The sequence below is a fragment of the Pseudophryne corroboree genome, chromosome 2 (assembly GCF_028390025.1).
Source record: "Pseudophryne corroboree isolate aPseCor3 chromosome 2, aPseCor3.hap2, whole genome shotgun sequence".
Classification (NCBI taxonomy): domain Eukaryota; kingdom Metazoa; phylum Chordata; class Amphibia; order Anura; family Myobatrachidae; genus Pseudophryne; species Pseudophryne corroboree.
In genome coordinates, this window is record NC_086445.1 from 752014947 (window position 1) to 752036921 (window position 21975).

The following is a 21975-nucleotide window of genomic DNA, read 5'->3' on the forward strand; positions in this document are numbered from 1 at the left end:
ACATGTTTTGCAGGTCTCACAGAATCGCAAAATAAATAATTATCTCCACCTGTGGACCTTTTAAAATGTGTCAGTGAGTAATTAATACACCTGTGCATCTGCTGGGTTACCTGCAAAACATGCACTGTGTGGGGTCCTGAGGACCGAGTTTGAGAACCTCTGGTCTAGACACTCACTCATGATGGTGGGTTAGATTACAATAGCGACAAAGCTGTCAAGAGAAAGTTATTATTCACTTGTGTTCCTCTTTCATAATTCATAAAAGTGACCGTTAAATGCTCTTTGTTATTGCTTAAATTCAGTGTCAGTTTTAATGTCTGTTTCGTGACCCTGCATCCTATTTTACTGTACCAAATTCCATTTATAGTTGTTGGGTGCAGTCATATGGAAGGAAATGGGAGGTCCTGTATGAGAAAGGAAGGCTGCCGGAGACTTTACATATGATGTATTCAATTTATTGCTGAGGACTTGAACTGTATAGTGCAATGAGATCATAACATTACTTTTTAACAAACTAAACATGAAAACTGCACCAATAAAAGAACAACAAAAGCAGGATGCCCTGACTTATTCTGTGAGGAGACTTAAGTTGTACATACCAATAATTAGAGTTGCACGTAAGCCGGATGCAGTTACACTTCCACTGCATGCATGGAACTAAGGGGTCTATTCATGAAGCATGAGAAGTGTGGAGAAGTGAGCTGGTGGAGAAGTTTCCCATGGCAACCAATCAGCATTGATGTAACATTTATAATTTGCATACTCTACAATTGTACGTAGCACCTCACTTCTCTACTCTTTTCACTGCTTCAGGAATAGACCCCCAAATGTGTATATTTGCCTGTATGCTGAGTTGTACATATCTATATGACTGCACTGCCCCTATCCATTCCCTCGTTATACTATCCATCATCATTATCAGCTCTGTACCTGGTCCTATAGATACATGTGAAGTTAGCCAGATCTCTATATAACATCCAGATACACACTGCCAAGTTCTAACCATAAGTACAGTCACCACTGAGCTGTATGTACGTGTGTGTACCACTCAGCTCCGGAGTATGCGCAATGCTGAACATCTCAAAATCCGTCCACAAAATGAAATAGTGTGCAACTCTGAATCAGTTCTGATTTGTAAATTGAAGCTTAAAAACAGATTATCACATGACACATGTATACCTAAATGATTAAACTAATGATTATGTAATGATTTAGAAATGGATGAAAATAGTGTTAGAGAAAATAGAATAGAAAAGCGATTGAGTCACATTGCTGACAGTTACCATGTCGGCATAAAGAATGTCGACACCACAATGTTGACAGACACTATGTCAGCATCCTTAGAATGTCGAAATGTTCACAATATCAACACCTGAAATGTTCCTAAGTGATATGTCGACGACAGTCGACAGTCTCAGAATGCCAATGGTTAGGTTTAGGAGGGAGGATTAGGGTCAGGCACATGGGGAGGTTAGGGGTTGCCTAAGGGGTGAGGTAAGGCACAAGGTGGAGGGTTAGGGGCAGGCTGAGGGTGGGTTTAGGCACAAGGGGGAGGGTTAGGACAAAAGGTTAGGGTTAAAATAATCCCCAAAACTGCCGCTCCCTCAGAGGCCTGGGCCAGAAGTGATTGATACATGACTGCTGGAACCTGGAAGCCATGCTGGTGTCACTGCAGCCATTGGGTCCAGGTAAGTGACCACTGGGCCACAAGAGACATTATGGCAACATGCTATCATGTGTAGACATTATATATGTTGATAAATAATGTCACCGTCGACAAGCCAGGCATGTCGACACACTGCATGTTGAAATTACGAAATGTCAACATTCTCATGTTGACCTGATACATGTACCTGTCCATCTAACATACCAGGCCCATTAGAATATAACAAGGCATTTCTACTAAGAGGTTGTGGTTGTATTTAATGTTCAATAAAATATTAAGACCAGCAAATTTCCTTTGTACCATTTGATGTGACGTTTCAGCCCTAGGATACAGATTATATATATTATAAATTACGTTAGACAACTGTTCATATTTCTCAGAGCTTGCTGGAAGGATCTTCAGCAGGTTACTATAGAGTTATCACAGGCCTGTAGATTTCTTTATTCTGCAGCTATTAAAGCTTGGAGGATGAGATTGAGCTCATAGCACCAGGTCTCATATCTGTAGGCCATCCTTATCTGGGCCACATTGGTCTTGCGGATATCATTGCCTTGTGGCCCTTCCTTGTGATAGTCTTCACCAAGAAAACGTGCCTTTTCCTACACAAATAAAGAATATGAACTGTAAATATAATTACATCATTTTGCAACATCCACATTCATATTAATATATATTTCTTTACTTTTACAATTTCCAAATACCATCTCTAAGTGAATTTTCACCCTGTGTACTTGCCGTTGTGGACAATATTTGCTGAACTTGATCTTTGAATATGTTTATTAAATGTGTGGTTATATTATTATTATTATTATTATTATTATTATTATTATTTGCATATATGATTAAAGAAATGATTGTGGGGAAAAATGCTAAACCCTATATATTGTTTATTATACCTTTGCATTTATTTAATGGAAGATTTTCAAGACTTTCATATAATATTATGTGACCGATGCTGTGAGTGAATTCATTGAAATTTCTCTGTGTTGTCAGCACTGAATGGGTGACTGGTATTGCTCAGGGCCGAATGAAGGGCCACATGGGCCTGGGGCTGAAAATGTTTTACAGGCCTATACTGAGAAGGGGAGTGCTGTGTGGGTGTGGTCAGTGCTGTGTGGGTGTGGTCAGTGCCATGTGGGTGTGTACACCCCCTACATTGTCTGACCAACTGTCTCACAAAATACATAAAAGTAGAAAATTGCTGAATTTTTGTCCGAAAACTAGAAATACAATTTTAATACTCATGATTTATGGCCGACTGTGTGGCCAGTTAGGTGACTTGTTATCATAATAAAATGTATACTGTCCTAGCTGCACCGCAGTTTAATGTTGGCACCGGCTGCCAGCCAATCACGGCTTGTGAACTGGCTGCCAATCAAAAGAAAGGGACGCTTTTTGAATCTGGGGCTGATGAGCCAATCCCAAATCTTCAGTCAATAAGAAGCAGTCTATGAGACATTATTGGCTCGTGCCAGATTTAAAAAGCCACCCCTTCTTTTGATTGGCAACTGGTTAGCTGGTGCCAACTTTAAACTGCAGTGCAGCCGGGACCCAATACTTCTGGCTCCAACCCAGCATCACCGAGAGGGACACATCTTCACACAATGCTGTAGCTATCTCAGTGCAGGTACAGTCTCTACTGTGGCAGAAATTAAGTGTCGACGGGAAGTGGCGATACAGTATGTCACACCACCCTATACCGCCCCACTTCAAGCACTGTTAGAGACAGTATCTTTACTACCAGTAGTCAGGGTACGAGCATGGGTCAGCAGAGGAAGAAAAAAGCAGCTGGAAGTTCCAGTACAGGCAAACAATTTTCTATTTTCCATAGTAGAGAAGTTTCTGGAGTAAAATAGCCACACAGCCACTGGTCATACAAATAAACATCTAAAAATATCATGGGCCGATCCTCCCCAGATTTAGGTCACAGCACACCTCCCATCTATTTTTTTTTTTTTTTTTTGCCACTCTGGCAGCGCTGGAGAGAAAGTCTTGTCCTTTTACTTTTAATTTGAGGTGTTTTACTCCTTACAGCTACAGATGTATCCTCCTGCACCCAGCATTTTTGCGACACATAACATAAGGCGCTTGGCTCGATTTAGACACTCCGCCATGGGTAGCGATTTGTACTTTCGCAATATTGCATTCTTCGTAGCCATATACAGTAAAAGGCGCTCACAGTGTACCGGACATGCTAGATTAATACTTTTGTCGCAAAGGAATTGTCATAAAGTTGCAGATTAAGCATAAAGATATTTGGTATGAGGCATTGCGCTGTTTGCTTGTATCAGTCCCCTGTCTTTTGCCATTTTTCCCTAGATTAGAAATTTAATAGCACACATGAAATGCCAGTGCCAGTAGCCAGTTTATCCTTGCATTGTAGTTTTGTTGCATTAGTGATGCCACTAAGATGCCCACGTTTAGAAAAAATGTCTAGCGGGAAGCTTGGCGTGGCTAAGTCATAAGGCTGATTGAAGTAAAGGTGTATGTGGGCACTCCTGTGCACACCTATGGGAAAGCACATTTCAAATCACACCTTGACTAACGTAATAAAAGACATCTAACGCACAAAACTTACACAAGTAATAGAGGCTAAAATGTGCAATATTTTAGGAAACAAATGGAAAAGTTTAAAAGAACGTAGGGGCTAGTCCTAAAAAGTAGTGGACTGAATTTTCCTGTGGAGGTTTACTGTACACACCATGCACATTTTCAAGACTGTCTGTAAGCACACAAAGTGGGCGCAGACTGATTTCTGTGCATTAGACGTTCCAGAGTGCACATATTGCTTTTCGAAATTGACTACTTCCAGGTCAAAAACCAGCTGTTCTCTCTATATAGATTATGGTGTAGTTTCTATTTTTCTTGAAAAATATACGTTATGGTAAGAACTTACCGTGGATAACGGAGTTTCTCCACAGGTTCCAGAGGATTCAATGGGATATGATGGAGCGATAGCGGATTGGCACCAATCGATCAAAGCTTTCTGGCCTCCCAGGATGCAACGGGCCCATCCATATTTCCCCGCCCACTGGCTCAGGCAAATCAGTTGTATTCAAAAGCACAAGGCAGGAGCATCATGCAGAACCCTAATCAGGCAATAAGAACACACATGCACACACTTCCGTACAAGAAGGAAGAGGTTAGTGAGTAGAAGAATCCTCAAATCAGGTGCGTCAGGGTGGGATCCCTGTGGACTTAGGAAAAGTACCATTATCCACGGTAAGTTCTTACCATAACGTATATTTCTCCGGCAGGGTACACAGGTTATCCACAGGATAACAATGGGATTTCCCAAAGCAATTTAGTGGTGAGGACGCTCCTGATTGGACAGGACAAACTTACGCCCGAATTCAGCGTCATCAGAGGCAAAAGTATCCAAGGCATAATGTCTAGTGAATGTGTTAATAGTAGACCATGTGGCTGCCTTACATATCTGTTCTGTAGAAAAACCATGTTGTGCTGCCAATGAAGGACCTACCTTACGAGTAGAGTGAGCAGAGACATTAACCGAAACAGGGCTAATGGTTCTGAAATCATCCTTCGAAGCCATCTTGCCAGCGTCTGTTTAGTAGCAGGCCATCCTCTCTTGTGAAATCCTTAGAGAATGAAGAGAGAATCTTTCTTTCTGATGTCACTGGTACGATCCACATAGATCCTTAATGCATGGACCACGTCCAGCGATGCATCTCCCGCAGAAAGTCATGATACCTGAAAAGCCGGGACTACAATTTCTTCATTAAGGTGGAATTTAGACACCACCTTAGGAAGATGCCCAGACCTAGTTCTGAGAACTGCTTTATCTGGATAAAAAATCAGAAATGGGGAACGACATGACAGCACTCCTAAATCTGATACTCTTCTAGCTGATGCCATAGTCGGTAGAAAGAGCACTTTAGCTGTCAACCATTTAAGATCCACTTTATAAAGTGGTTCAAATGTGGCAATTTGAAGGGCTTTCAGGACTAAACATAAGTCCCACGGTACTGTAGATGGAACAAAAGGAGGTTGAATTCCCTGGAAAAAAGTACGCACATCCTGTAAATTGGCAATTTTATTTTGGAACCATACAATCAATGCCGATACTTGTACTCTCAAGGAAGCCACCTTCAAACCTTTATCCATTCCTGCCTGAAGGAATGCTAAGGCCCTGGAAACTCTGAAAGATTTCAGGCCCACACTTCTTTCACTGCACCAATGAATATAGGCTTGCCATATTCAGTGATAAATACGAGCTAAGGAGGGTTTCCTTGCTCTGAGCATTGTTTGAATTACCTGTTGTGAGAATCCTCTTGACTTCAGGATAGAGGTTTGAAGAGCCACACCGTCAAAGACAGCCGAACCAGATGTCTGTGATAACAAGGACCCTGCATCAGTAGATCTGGATGTTGAGGGAGCAGAAGTGGAGCATCCATCGACATTCTCTGCAGATCTGTGTACCAATATATTCTGTGCCAAGCCGGAGCTATTAGAATCACGGCACCCTTTGCTTGGTTTATTTTCCTCACCACCCTGGGTAATAGAGTGATCGGAGGTAACGGATAAGCCAGATGAAAGTCCCATCTCACCGACAAGGCGTCCACAAAGATCGCTCTGGATCCTTTGTTCTTGACCCGTATGCGGGCACTTTGTTATTCAGATGGGACACCATGAGATCTATCTCTGGCAACCCCCATTTGTCTACTAGAGTCTGAAAGACCTCCAGGTGTAGAGCCCATTTGCTTGCTTGAGTGGTGTATTGAGAAAGTCCGCTTCCCAGTTTAGGACTCCAGGAATGAACACTGCGGACAAGGCTGGATGATGGAGTTCTGCCCACTTTAGTATGTGACTTACCTCCTTCATTGCTTTTTGGCTGCAAGTTCCTCCCTGATGGTTGAGGTACGCTACTGTCGTCGCATTGTCCGAGCGGATCTGGACTGGTTTTCCTTAAAGAATGTCCTTTGCGTGAATCAATGCCATGTATATGGCCCGAAGTTCCAACATATTTATTGGCAGGCAACTTCTTTGGTCCATTGTCCCTGGAACCAAAATTTTTCAGACACTGCTCCCCAGCCCTGAAGACTGGCATCTGTTGTCAGGATCTCCTAATCTGATTTTCAATAGGGTCTCCCCTTGTCTAGATGGGATGTTTGTAGCCACCAGGCAAATGACTTTCTTACTTTTACAGAAAGTACCATAGTCTGTTTCTTTATTGTCTGATGTATTCCATTCCATTTGGCAAGAATCAGACGCTGCAGAAGTCTTGAGTGGAATTGTGCACACCATCAAACATTGTTGACACCATCAAACCCATCACTCGCATTGCTGCGTGAATGGATACCGTTTGACTGTGTAATAAGTCCTGAATTCTTGACTGTACCTTGGATATCTTGTTCCGAGGTAAAAATACTCTCTGCAGGCCTGAATCCAATACAGCCCCCAAGTGATTCATCCGTTGTGACGGAACTAGCGATGATTTTGCCCAATTTATGAGCCACCTGTGCCTCTGCAGACATGTTATTGTCTGTTGGAGATGACACAGTAGCAATTCCTGTGACTGTGCCAGGATTAAAAGGTCGTCGAGGTATGGAAAAATTCTTATCCCCTGCTAGCGGAGATAAGCTCCCATAACCACCATAATCTTGGTAAATACTCTGGGGGCTGTGGCTAACCCAAAGGGTTGGTCCTGGAACTGACAATGCTGCTGGAGGATAGCGAACCTGAGATAACACTGATGGGACAGTGCTGTAGGAACATGTAGGTAAGCATCCTAAATATCCAGGGATACCATATAATCCCCTGGCTCCATGGCCAAAACTATGGAACATAACGTCTCCATGTGAAACCGCGGTACCCAAATGTATTTGTTTAGCATTTTTGAGATTGAGAATGGGCCGAAATGACACATTTGGCTTCTGAACCAAAAACAGGTTGGAGTAAAAACCCTGTCCTCGTTGTGCCAGGGGTAATGGAATGACTACTCCTGAATTAAGCAATTTCTGAACTGCCTCTTTTAAAGCCCTGGCCTTCATCTCTACCCAAGACGGGCTGGTGCAGGAGAACCTTCGAGGAGCATGCTTCTTGAAGGGAAAAACATAACCTAGAGATACCGCTTCCTGCACCCAGGCATCTGTTGTAGACTGCTGCCAGATCTGTGCAAACTGAAGAAGTCGGCCCCCTACCCTGGGGTCCCCCAGGTGGAGGACAGCACCATCAGGCTGATAGCTTGTCTTCTGGTTTGGTAGCCCAGTGCTTTTTTGACTTATCAAAATTATTGTATTGGGGCTGCTTGCGATCACTTTTTCCCTTTGCTTTTCCTTGAGACCGAAAGGGCCGGAAAACCAGACCCTTAGGTTTGGAGTTATATGTGGAAGGAGACTTGACCTTCTTGGAGTCTGCTTCTGACTCCAGAATATCTGTCAAGTCTTTACCAAAAAGAATATTTCCAGAAAAAGGCAAAGATTCCAAAACCTTCTTAGATTCTGAATCAGCTTTCCACGTATGTAACCAAACTGTTCTGCGAGCAGCTATTGTTGAGGCTGATGCCCTAGAAACAATAGTACCAATATCTTTTGCTGCTTCTTCCAAGAATACTGCAGCCTGTTTAATCTGAGCTATATGGGATTTTTGCTCTCTAGAAGCTAATGAAAAATCCCCTTCCAATGTATTAGGCCAGGCCGCCACTGCCTTTGCCATACAAGCTGAAGCCATGGCTGGCCTTATGACTGCTCGAGACAGAGAAAATATGGTTTTAAAAAACCATCCAACTCCTATCTGTGACATAATTTAATGATGTTGACGGCAAAGGCAATATAGATTTTTGCACTAATCGAATGACATGCGTATCTACTTTAGGAGCCACCTCCTTTTTTCAAACAATCCCCAGCTGGAAAAGGATAATTGGAATCCCATTTTTTGGGAATACTATATTTTTTATTGGGTGTAGCCCAAGCCTCTTCCATGATTTCCGTCAGCTGATCTGACCCTGGAAACTCAGTCTTAACTGTTTTGGGACGTTTAAACACGGGTGCTCTGGTTTTTAACACAGGCTCTGCTGAATCTTCCAAGGATAGAATGGCTTTCATTGCTCTAATTAACTCATCTATCTCCACTGAGCTGAGACTTTCTTCCTCCTCTTCATATGCCGAAGTAGAGTAAATTAAGCTTTAATCTTCTGACGAATCCTCATGTGTAGCCTGTGAAGGTGAAGATTTACTTACCATCGGTTTATCAGCTTGTTTCTTTTGAGAAGTTGCTGCTGGGGGAAATTATATACCGTAGGTAGGGAGCTGCATGTATGGGTTAATAGTGTACCCCATTCCTGGTTTAGAAGCTGTAGGAATTATCCGTTCAGCTATACTGGACAAGGACTGTGCAAACATAGCCCAAGGTGGATCCATCTGTACCTGACGTTGTACAGGGATCTGCCTTGTATTTTGCTGAAAAGCAAAAGAATTTGCACATAAACCATCCTGAACCAGATCCTGAGAGGATAATAAAGTTTTGCAAGACAAACATGATATGAGTGTTGGTATTATTGTTGTCAAAGTCGAAAAATATTGCAGTACACACATCATGTACAAACTAAACACAGATGGCCTCCGTGCGTGTACTTGTTCTGCCGTGCGTGTGCATATTCGCAGTTTGCGTATGGTCGCTCCCGCGGTCCTGCGCATTAGCGCGTGGTATGAGTATTTACGGTAGAGTTTGTGGATGCAAGGAAAAGCTATCAAAACACATTACATAATTAATCCAAATAGTGCGCAATGTACACATAGTCTCCCTGCACCACACCAGCAAGTTACAACAGTTTAAATGGTATCAGAACAAAGAGATTCACCTTTACAGGATAGAAGGGGACAGAACATGGTTATAAGGTGGTGTTTGGTATCCAGCTGTAGGGTATTTTAAGAGTAATATTCCGGTGTTGGTTGGCAGAAGATCGCACGTTCCTGCGAATAGTTATGTGCAGGAGCAAAATATAGATATAAACTGTATTTACTGTACATTAGGTATGCGGCGGGAACCCAGAGGAGACCACCCACAAGTGCATCTTGAACAGACATTGCCCACCTATTCAAACCAACCTATGACCTCTCCTGTACTGTAAATGACCATCCCTGTGTCCAATGGACAAAGAGATTACAATATCCATTGTGTTAAGTTTTGGAAGATTGTATAAAAGGAGCCAGCTGCAGGCCTGGTCACACAAGACTCTAAAAGTTATCTATCTAGATGACCGAGGACCAGACTGGGTAGCGCGGCAAAAACCAAACAAGTATGTACCATTGACTGTAGTCATTATTCTTTGTATTGTATTGCTTTGTTATTGTAACCCCCTTTCAGTAATAATATGTTGTGGTTTCGGAACCCGGCATTTTAAATACAATCTGGTATCGTGTTTTCCTTTCCCTGCTAAGGTTTAAAGTGTATTACTATCGCATGCATAGCTGCTAAGGGTTCACGGTGTATCTTTAGGTGTGTACGCGCTGAGTGTACTTTGTACAGCCAGCACGGCGTTTGTACGCAAAGTCCGTACACGATACGGGACTCTATACGCTAATGGTGTAATAAGTACGTAGGTTGAGGATTAAGTATAGCGGCCGCAGTGGTTCCATTTAAAGTGTATGAAATGTCTTTTTAAAGTGTTGCTTTTAGTCCTGTATGTAAATTAGCATTTACAGTTGGGGTCATCGTCCGATTTCCACATACTCACGGCCTACTAGGTCACAGCAGTCTTAATCTATCAGCAAAGGGCGGAAAGAAGGTATCCTACATAACCTTTTCTTGGTCGATGGATACACTGAAAACCCTACTTGTGTGCTGATTAGATGACGTCTGCTCTGTATGGTCTGCAGAGGTGCTGGTAGAACCCGTAAAACACAGGAAAAAAGCTATTTAAAAAAAATTCTGTGAAATTTTTTGGCGCCAAATAGTGTACACAAAAGACACCGAAACTGTGCATACCCTCTCACATTGTTGCAAAACACAGTTCAAATAAGTCATATTGTGTTTCATTCAGATTGGATTGTTTATCTGTTAAGTAGATTTAAAAGTACATTTAAAAGTTGCTGCATAGCCTTGATATAGTTTTTTTTTTTTTTAAACTCAGGCCTAAAATAACTTCTGGTGCTTGTATAATGTGTGATTTCTTTGTGACAAAGGAAGCCGCATGGTCTGTCCTCCATTTTGTACTAACCACATGGCCTGTCCACCATCTTGTGTAAACCTCATGGATGTGGAAGGGGGAGGAGCAGTGGCCATTTTAGGAAGGTCATTTTCTAAATAGCTGATTTTCAGTCTGCTCAGAACAATCAGTTTCCCTTGTCACATCAAGCACAATTTATGAGTTACCAATGCATTTATTTAACCCATGCCATAGTCAATTACAAATAGTTTCAGTTGGGCCTAGTGAGAGTAAATGGTGAGATAAGTTTTTTTTTCTGTCCTTCTTGTCTGTGCGTAATTACTGTACATCAAGTGGGGGGTTGAACACAGATAGAAAAAGGAAAGAAAGAGTTTAGCAGTGAAAACCAAATAGCTTTGATATGCAAATAAGAGGTAAGGTGTCTCATAGGAGACCAGTGAATGGTACATATATATAATATTATTATAACTATGTGTATATTTATATCAGTGTATGTTCTGCAGGATAGCTATTTAATCTGAATCATATAATTTAAATTATTGATTATTGCTAGATTCATTTAGATCTGTGTGAAACCGGATACATTTGTTGCTATATAGTTAAAACTAAAATAACATTTTTTTTAAGGAAGTGTAAAAGACACAAACGCAGGTCTGCATAAAAGTTTATACAGAACAAGTTGTGTCTAGTGGACAATAGTAATTAGTATTGTTCACATTTATAGAGCTGTGTGATTTGTTTTATTGCGGACGCAGAGTTTTGTACACGTGTCTCAGGCAAAGTACAGGACTGTGCACGCAGCGTAAAAGACACGCATGGTTGCGTGTTTCCGCAAAGTGCGTAAGAGTGCGAGTGCTAAGTACAAATTACACAATAGTGTCATTTAGTTCAAAGGTGGGACAGTAGCCATGCTACAATAGCACAAAACGATCCAGTTTCTAAAGCAGATTAGTATAAAACTTTTGTTTAAACTGTATTGCTTCTGGGGTTAAAGCTGCCAATCTGAATTAATTAAAATTTTCTGTACAGAAAAAACAAAGTGTATTTGAGTGAGCGAACGTAGGAGTGAGTGGATTCGAACTCCGGAATTCGGGATCCCGTCGTTCGGTACACCAAGTGAGTGGCGGCTTGGTGGCATGAGGCGGCTAACTCACGTTAGTATAAGATTTGGAATACGTAAGTCGTGAGGAGACTTACACAGGAGCATGGTAGGGAATTGTGAATTGTGACCCATATAGTTTTTTGATACGCTCCGGCTGAGGTTTCGCAGCCTGTGATTCAATTCCAGTAGTCGTATGGCAGATAAGTAACAAGTACCTATACGCTGTGCGATTGGACCGCGCGTTTGTGGGTGCGATATATAGCGCAACTTGATATCCCTTTTACGAGCTTTTGCGTAAAATCGTGGTATCATTAGCGCTGTGTACAGCAAGCGTGATTTGTGTATAAAAAAAGTGCATAGGGAGTTTTGCTGGTCTCTCTCAGGAAAATCTCCAACGACAGATACTTTACTGGAAAGGGTAAGTTATTCCTAAAAACTTCCAGTAAATATAAGTCAATAGGGGCCCTAAGTTGGGTACATTGCCTTCGCTATCAACAGTGTATGGTAGTACTGGCCAACGTGGGCGAGAGTGGGTGAAAGCGCTCGGAGAACTTTCACCGTAGCCTTATATTGAGTATTTTGTTGTTTGTGGGAAAAGGCCCACAATTATGGGAGCCAGTTGCTCAACTAAGGGACGTTTATCCAGGGTTCAGGCTGAAGAGCCGCGGCCCAAGGGGTCAGCGAGGTTTATTATGTGTGGGAAATATGGTCCACATGCTGAAGTTTATTGTGACGAATGGGTACGTATGACTGACAAAGATAGGGTACCATTCCCTAAGGTGGGCAGCTTTGAACCGGAGGTATTGCAGAACTTAAGGATAAGGATATGTCTGATCAAATCCAGAAAACAAAGGATTAGACATACAGATTGTTTAAATTTATGGCAGCAAGAGGGGGAGATGCAAAGGGAATTAGCTTGTGCAGCAGGTTCCAAACCTAGCGGGAAAACAATGGCGACCGCACCACCACCACCATATATTGTTGGGGAGAAAGTGGCTACAAGCAATGGTGCATTAGTACAAGATAGGAATGTGATTGATAAATGTACTAACGCTAACCCTTGCCAGCTGTATCCCATTTTAAATTTTCCCCAGGATTGTGAGCAGGAAGATGAGCCCAGCACGATATCAGCACTCTCTCTAGCAGCCACCATACAAGATACTCAAGTGGGCACGGCCCAACCATTAAGAGTTGTAGCAAGGCCCCCTAGCGGAGGGATAAGTGAGGTCGTGTCCACAGGTAAGTATGGTACTATACGTTATGCAGAAACAATAGCTCCCTACATTGTAGAATCAAACCAGAAGGATGTAATTGAATTAAATCCTGTCAGGGTAATTGCAGTTCCCAACGGGAAAACTGACAATCAGGGAGTAACTCCCATCAGGAACATTGCCATGCATTGTCCCTGGTCCCGGGCAGAGTTAAGGTCAATTATGTCTGAATTACCCGATCCCAGGAAAGATCTAGTCGGATGCCAGAGATTCATTAAGGAGTTAGGTAACGCCCATGAGCCTACAAATAAAGATTGGCGAACAGTGCTACGAGTGTGTTTACCTTCAAATATTGACATCACGAAATTTATAGCAGACAGTAAGTTAGATGCAGAAGTACCTCTCACTGATGAATACAATCAGGAGAACGTAAAACAAATCAATCTGCAACTAGGAGTGTATTTCCCTACTGTTGTCAAATGGAATAAAATTTTCTCCATAAGACAAAAGAAGAGTGAAACGGCATCCGAATATTTCCATCGGGCACTGCAGGAAATGTCTAGATACACTGGGATCGAGGACATAAAAGATAATGCACATCACAGGGAGGTAGCTGTTACTGTATTAATGGACGGGTTAAAGAAGGCATTAAGAACAAGGGTACAAACCTCTCTACTTAACTGGAGAGGTATCTTGGTGGCTGCATTGAGAGAGTCTGCTATCAAGCACGACCGGAACATCAGTAAGCACAGGGAGTCTCAGGGGGATAAGCTGATGACAGTGAGTATAAATGCTCTTACAACAAAACCACATCAGCCAAAACCCCAGACCCCTGATGGTAAGCCACGTGTAGTAATATGTTATAATTGTCAGAAGGTAGGACATTACTCGAGGGAATGTAGGAGTAAAGGTACACATAACGTATACCGACCCCCTAGACCAGAATACGAACCACACTACAATTCCCATAATTGGGATCAGGGACCAGCTAGGAGAAATTACGAGCATTACATGCAGGGGAAACAATGAGGTACCCACCAAGGAGATATTGGCAGACCTCCGAAAATTCTCAGCTACCCCCCTCACATATTGTAGCTGCCAATGCGCTGCGGGAGGGTACCAATACACAATAGGGGTTGGGCCACACCTGTAGTCTGCAGCCAGTTAAATTGATTGCTAGCCTTGGTAGTGAACCTGAGGTCACGGTTGATGTAGCTGGTGTACCATTACCATTTCTTGTAGATACAGGGGCGGCCAGGTCAGTGTTGAATTCCACATCAGGTATAAAGACCACGGGAAAGATGATTCGGGCAATGGGAGTAACAGGAACAGTGCAACAATACCCTTTGAGTAGACCTGCAAAGATTACGATAGGGCCCTTGCAAACCAAACATTCTTTTCTGCTGGCTGCATCGGCTCTGACTAATCTACTTGGCAGAGACTTATTGCGTAAAATGCGGTGTGTCATATATTGTACTCCTGAGGGTGTCTTCTTGGATATACCTGAGAACCATGCTCAAGAAGTACAAGATATACTAGACACCCCTCAAAGGCTAATGTCGCATTCTACTGTTATAGACAAGTGTCCATCAAAGGTAGAGGAAATGATCTCACAAATACCGGGTTCCCTTTGGACCAAAGATGGACAAGACACTGGATTGATGGCGAATGTAGCTCCAGTAGTAGTACAAGTAAAAGATGGTAGGATAGCTCCAAAAATCCCTCAGTATCCTCTGAAGCCAGGGGTAGAGTTAGGAGTGTACCCTGTCATAGAGCTGCTGTTACAGCAGGGCATCCTAGTCAGGACGTCCAGCACCGCCAATAGTCCCATCTTCCCTGTGAAAAAGAGTGGGGGGAGGGATTACAGACTAGTGCAGGATCTAAGGGGGATAAACAAGATAGTTGAGAGCCAATTCCCCGTAGTGCCCAATCCTTATGCAAATTTCCTCTACTGCAAAATTCTTCACTGTCATTGACCTCTGTTCTGCTTTCTTTTCTGTCCCTCTTCACCCTGACAGCCAGTACCTTTTTGCCTTTACATACAGGGGAGTACAGTACACCTGGACTCGACTTCCCCAAGGTTTCATTGACAGCCCAAGTATTTTCTCCCAGGCTTTGCATGACTGTTTACAATCCTTTCAACCTGAGAGTGGATCAGTACTAATACAGTATGTTGATGACTTATTGTTGTGTTCTGACTCACTTGAATTGTCCTTGAAAGACATGAAACAGCTTCTGTTTCAGCTATCCCAAACGGGACACAAGGTTTCAAAGGATAAGTTGCAGTTGTGCCGGACCAGGGTCAAATATTTGGGACATTGTTTGACTCAAGGACTTAGACACCTCACTGCTGATAGAATACAGGGTATTCGCGACATGACTCTGCCACAAACTCAGCAACAGATCCGCACTTTCCTTGGAATGTGTGGGTACTGTCGGAACTGGATTCCAGGGTTCTCTATACTGGCTTTACCTTTGCAAGAAATGGTCTCTTCGAAAAAACCAGAACGGATCTCGCACACAGATGAGTCCGAACTGGCATTTGAGAGACTCAAACAGTGCCTATCACAGGCACCTGCATTAGGTATGCCAGATTATGAGAAGTCCTTTGACTTGTATGGCACAGAAAATGCAGGATGCGCGGCAGGGGTTTTAACTCAGAGACATGGTGATGCCAGCAGACCGGTAGCTTACTACAGTGCACAGTTGGACACTGTAGCACGGTCTCTCCCCACTTGCTTGCGAAGTGTTGCAGCGATAGCTTTGTTGGTAAGTAAAAGCGAGGACGTAGTGTTAGGACATGACCTGACCATTCATACACCTCATGCAGTATCAGCCTTACTAAACTCAGCCCAAACCAGACATGTCTCATCTGATCGGTTTACAAAGTGGGAATTATCACTGATGGCCCTGGTAAACATCACCATTAAGAGATGCAGCTCACTAAATCCAGCAACTTACTTGCCAAGTGTACCTGGACAGGCACAAAGGGTGGAGGATGAGAATGTTGGTGAAGGAGGATTTAGTGCAGATACTGATACGTATGATTGTATGGAATACCTGAATCAGACTTTCACAGCGAGACCTGACATTAGTGACAGCCCACTGGAAAGTGTAGACTTTACCTTCTACACTGACAGTAGTTGCCACAGACAGACAGAATCGGGAGACTTGTGCACTGGATATGCAGTTGTAGATGACAAAGGTATCATAGAAGCTGAACCCCTGGGCCCACTGCACTCAGCACAAGTTGCTGAGTTGGTCACCCTAACCAGAGCGTGTGAATTGGCCAAGGGTAAGTCAGCTAATATATACACAGATTCTAGGTACGCCTTTGGAGTAGTGCATGATTTCGGGGCCCTATGGCACCTCAGAAATTTCATGACGGCAGCTGGAACACCTGTAGCGCATGCATCCCACATCAAAAAAGGCTTTTGACAGCAATACAGGAACCAGACAGAGTGGCTGTTATCAAGTGCAAAGCACATACTTACAACCAAGACCCAATTTCGCTTGGTAACAGCCGGGCAGATGAAGCTGCTAAATCAGCAGCAAGCACCCCCATACAAACGAACATCACATCACTGATGACATTTAACACAATCAACACACTACAATTAATTGAAATGCAAAATTTGTGTTCCCTACAGGAAAAGGCAGTCTGTAGGGCAATGGGGTTTGGCCAGGAGTCCTCTGAACTGTGGACAGGTGGACAAGGTAAGCCGGTGGCCCCCAGAGCATATCTTCCAAGCCTAGCTGAGGCGGAACATGGTCTGACTCATCTGGGCAAAGAGGGTATGTGCAAATTGGTAAGAGCCTACTGGTGTGCGCCAGGATTCTCTTCCCATGCAGGTAAGAGAGCAATGACATGCTTTACTTGCTTGAGGAAGAATATTGGAAAGACAATACCAACAGAGCCATCCCATATCCCTCCTACAGACGGACTTTTTCAGGTAATACAAATCGACTTCATACAGTTTCCACCCTGTAGGAATTTTAATTATGTGTTAGTTTGTATTGATGTATTTTCCAACTGGGTAGAAGCATTCCCTGCTGCCACAAATACTGCTACTTTCACTGCAAAGAAAATTGTGCAGGAATTTGTGTGTAGATATGGTATCTCTAGAATAATTGAAAGTGACAGGGGTACCCATTTTACAGGTGAAGTCTTTCAGGTCATGTGCAAACTGATGGGAATTAATAGCAAGCTGCATACTCCGTACCGTCCACAGGCAAGTGCAAAGGTAGAGAGAGTGAACAGCACTATTAAGAACAAGCTGAGCAAATTAATGGCTGAAACTGGATTCTCGTGGCCAGAAGCTTTGCCACTAGTGTTGTACAGCATCAGAACCACTCCCAGGTCTCCCCTTAACTTATCACCCTTTGAAATTCTTTTTGGTCGACAACCTCATGTAATGATAGACCCCCAGGATGATTTGAAATGTAATAATGAAGTGACTGTGAAATATTTTGTTGGGATGAGCCAGCAGCTGATAAATCAACAAAGAAATTTAAAGCTGGTGATTCCTAACCTACCGAACAGTAATAGTCATGACATTGAGCCTGGGGATTATGTGATGATTCAAAATTTCTTACGCTCAGGTTGCCTCATAGACAGGTGGGAAGGACCATACCAAGTCTTGTTAACCAGCATGACAGCATTGAAGGTCGCCAAAAGAGAGACTTGGGTCCACTCGTCCCACTGCAAGAAGGTCGCTGACCCGGAGAGAACTCGTGACAAAGAGCAGAGTGTAGAGAACCTCGTATCACTGGAGTGTTTGTTCCGGGAAAGTTGAGAGGCAGGACTAATGAAGGGCATCTGAGCACAGACAGTAACAAGATCTAGAACGGTTGTCGCACCATTTTCTTTTTTCACCTCCCCCTGCATTTTCCTTTCTTTTCTCCTTATTTTCCTCCTTTCCCCTAACGAAATGGATCGATCACAAGAGACTGCGTTGCAGGTTCTGTTAGTAATTCTGGTTTTAATCAGTACAGTTTGTTTTGGTGAGGGTCCCAGAGAGGTCGAGCAGGGATCTGGAATGGGTTCTGATGGCGAGTATGAATTTGTAGGATCTCAGGAGCAGCACATCACTCTAGTAAAGGATGGCATCAGTAAGCGCTCTGGTAGTCAGGGAGCTCGGAGGCACTGTGAGGGGTTATTGTCTGATGAATATTGTATTTGTAGGAATTGTGAGACTATAGTAGAGGATGGGTGCATCCAGAGATGTCAGTCCAACCTTAATAACGACATGGACCGCCATCCGTTGAGGGATTACCACTCACTAGTGGGTAAGGTCTTAAACCAGACAGAATGATGGGTGTGCTCACAAGTACCTCAAGGTCAGAGTAAGTCAGGATTAGTACCATACTCTTTAGCAATAGATGAGGTACTCGAATTGCGGGGTGGGAGACCGGTGGACAAGAAATTCAATATCTCTAGGCCCCCTAGTTTGAAGCTCCACCAGTATCATGTAGACAGGTCCTTATTGTGTTTTAATATTTCCAATTACCGAAAACTGGGAAGTGACGTGGAATAACCAGACAATGACCTTTTCACACAGAGCTGATAGGATACCCATAGACTCTGAACTTGTACGCCAAATAGCCAACAGTGGGAGGTATTTTCGGTATAGGTATACTCGTGGAAGCAAGACCATGTGGGTTGGAAAAGTATCGTCAGGGTATTGTGCTCATATCATCCAGCCCGATACTTGTACTGAGCAGATAGGAGAACTAGGGATTGGTTTCTTTACTTGGAAAATGTGTAATATGGTGATGTTATATTTTGTCCCCTATGTTCTCCCAGATGATGCCTATTTCATATGTGGGAGGAATGCGTACAAGTGGCTTGCCCCGAGCTCAGAGGGATTGTGTTATATTGGGAGAGTACTACCAGAGGTCATGACCATAACCCACGATAAAATGAAAGACGTTCACCGCAGTGCTCAGGCTCCTTATACTCATACTCACTATGAACACATCATCAAGAGACACCTCATAGATAGGGCAGAGCACGCAGCCTCTGATTTGATCCACGAATCCACCGGGATTCAGTTCCTTCTCGCATTAGACATTACCCGTACTGCCAGAGGAACTATAAATTATAGGTATATCCATGCGCTAGCGAACTTGATAGATAATATCACTGAGATGTATGACGACACCTTCAGGTATACGGGAAGGGAATTACAAGCTTACAAGAAGGAACTGATCCAGCACAGGATGGTCCTTAGTTATGTCACAGCCATGACAGGTGGGTACTGTGTTACTCTGTCAACTCAATATGGTGTGAAGTGCTGTACTTATATTACAAACAGCACTGACGACCCAAGGGAGATCATCGTTCAAAAGATGGACGATATCTTGCAGTTGAAGTGGGAGTTCAGGAGGAAGCACAACCTTACCTTAGCGACTGTGAGTAATGAACTGACCGGCTGGGTTTCATGGTTGAACCCACGCAAATGGTACTCAGGTTTAGGAGAGTGGGCTCAAAATGTCATTATGAGTGTGGGGAAGTTTCTCATTTGTATCCTGGGAGTCGTCATAATTATTGGTTCGATATTTAGGTGTGTTCAAATTCTAATGCGGCGCAAGCACGGCACAAATTTGATGAGTCTAAGGAGCGAGGGCGCTGTTATAGCAGCAGATTTAATTTATGACCCATCCATAGAGACAGTGTTATGAATGATAAGGATTGCAAATGAATTTCATGGCCTGTTTCTTTCACCCGTTTTTCTTTGTCTCCCCCTCTGCCCAGATACATACATCCAGAAAAGACGTCAGCCCTACCCAAAATGTTTATGTGAATGTATTTTAGATATGTGTCTTATCTTCATCTCTGCAACCTCCAGCTAATGGCACACATAGTCGACAGGTGATATCCACATATACTAGCACTCACATATGTTTCCCCCTCCATGTATCATCAACTAAATGTGCACCCCATTTGTTGGAACAAGAAGCCGAAAAGTGCTCGGTAGTGTTTGTTGGCCCATTTACAGACCCTTAATACAGGATGAGACGGATTTAATGTATACTTCGCAATACCTCGAAGCTTATGTATAACATATACGGCACGATGATACATGCCCCCCAGACATGGATTGATTCATACATACATGCTTTTTACTATCCCACTAGGTCATATATTTCCCACCTACAAATCTCCCCCGACCATCCAAGCTTCTTTAGATATTGTATAGATATTTTTCTGTTTATTGATTAGATAGTGGCAGTTATTGGTGACTGCCAAAGGGTGGACTGTCAAAGTAAAAAACTATTGCAGTACACACATCACGAACAAACTACACACAGATGGCCTCCGTGCGTGTACTTGTTCTGCCGTGTGTGCGCATATTCGCAGTTTGCGTATGGTCACTCCCGTGGTCCTGCGCATTAGCGTGTGGTATGAGTATTTACGGTAGAGTTTGTGGACGCATGGAAAAGCTATCAAAACACATTACATAATTAATCCAAATAGTACACAATGTACACATAGTCTCCCTGCACCACACCAGCAAGTTACAACAGTTTAAATGGTATCAGATTAAAGGGATTCACCTTTACAGGATAGGAGGGGACAGAACAAGGTTATAAGGTGGTGTTTGGTATCCAGCTGTAGGGTATTTTAAGGGTAATATTCCGGTTTTGGTTGGCAGAAGATCGCACGTTCCTGCGAATAGTTATGTGCAGGAGCAGAATATAGATATAAACTGTATTTACTGTACATTAGGTATGCGGCGGGAACCCAGAGGAGACCACCCATAAGTGCATCTTGAACAGACATCGCCCACCTATTCAAACCAACCTATGACCTCTCCTGTACTGTAAATGACCATCCCTGTGTCCAATGAACAAAGAGATTACAATATCCATTGTGTTAAGTTTTGGAAGATTGTATAAAAGGAGCCAGCTGCAGGCCTGGTCACACAAGACTCTAAAAGTTATCTATCTAGATGACCGAGGACCAGACTGGGTAGCGCGGCAAAAACCAAACAAGTATGTACCATTGACTGTAGCCATTATTCTTTGTATTGTATTGCTTTGTTATTGTAACCCCTTTTCAGTAATAATATGTTGTGGTTTTGGAACCCGGCATTTTAAATACAATCTGGTGTCATGTTTTCCTTTCCCTGCTAAGGTTTAAAGTGTATTACTATCGCATGCATAGCTGCTAAGGGTTCACGGTGTATCTTTAGGTGTGTATGCGCTGAGTGTACTTTGTACAGCCAGCGCGGCGTTTGTACGCAAAGTCCGTACACGGTACGGGACTCTGTACGCTAATGGTGTAATAAGTACGTAGGTTGAGGATTAAGTATAGCGGCCGCAGCGGCTCCATTTAAAGTGTATGAAATGTCTTTTTAAAGTGTTGCTTTTAGTCCTATATGTAAATCAGCATTTACATTGTAAATGTACCTTCGTCACCTTTGCCGCTGCTAGACATAATAAATAATCAGAACTTTCACAGTGTACTACACAATTTGTGACTGTAATCACTTTAAACCTTCTAAGGTGATATACAATCTGACCCTACCCATGCACCAGCATTGAAGATCAGATAAAACAACTGACAAACATATAGTAAAGTCTGCAATCACACTAGCAATACGTCACATGTTATATATTAGTCATATGAGCACATCATTAACTACAAACACATTTTTAAGTATGTAGGAGAACATATTACTGAATCATGTTTAAACAGATCTAACGTATTCAGACGCAATGCGAAAGATACCACAGTAAATGTATACAGACTCATATGCAATAGGCACTTATCTAACTATCCGTACTTAAAGGTAGATAGAGATTTAGGGGTATATTCAATTGAAGTCGAAAACTGCCGTCTGTCAAAAAGACGGCAGTTTTC

At 42.9% G+C, this 21975-nt stretch overlaps 1 protein-coding gene across 1 annotated transcript in view; it reads right to left on the reverse strand.

Annotated features, from left to right (window-relative positions):
* Positions 1–439: 439 nt before the first annotated feature.
* Positions 440–21975, reverse strand: part of AMPD1 (adenosine monophosphate deaminase 1) — a 398148-nt gene continuing 376612 nt past the window's right edge. Inside the window, exon 15 of the mRNA XM_063955432.1 lies at positions 440–2265. Coding sequence (XP_063811502.1) covers positions 2107–2265 — 159 coding nt within the window. The 3' untranslated portion in view covers positions 440–2106. The remainder of the gene's footprint in view (positions 2266–21975) is intronic.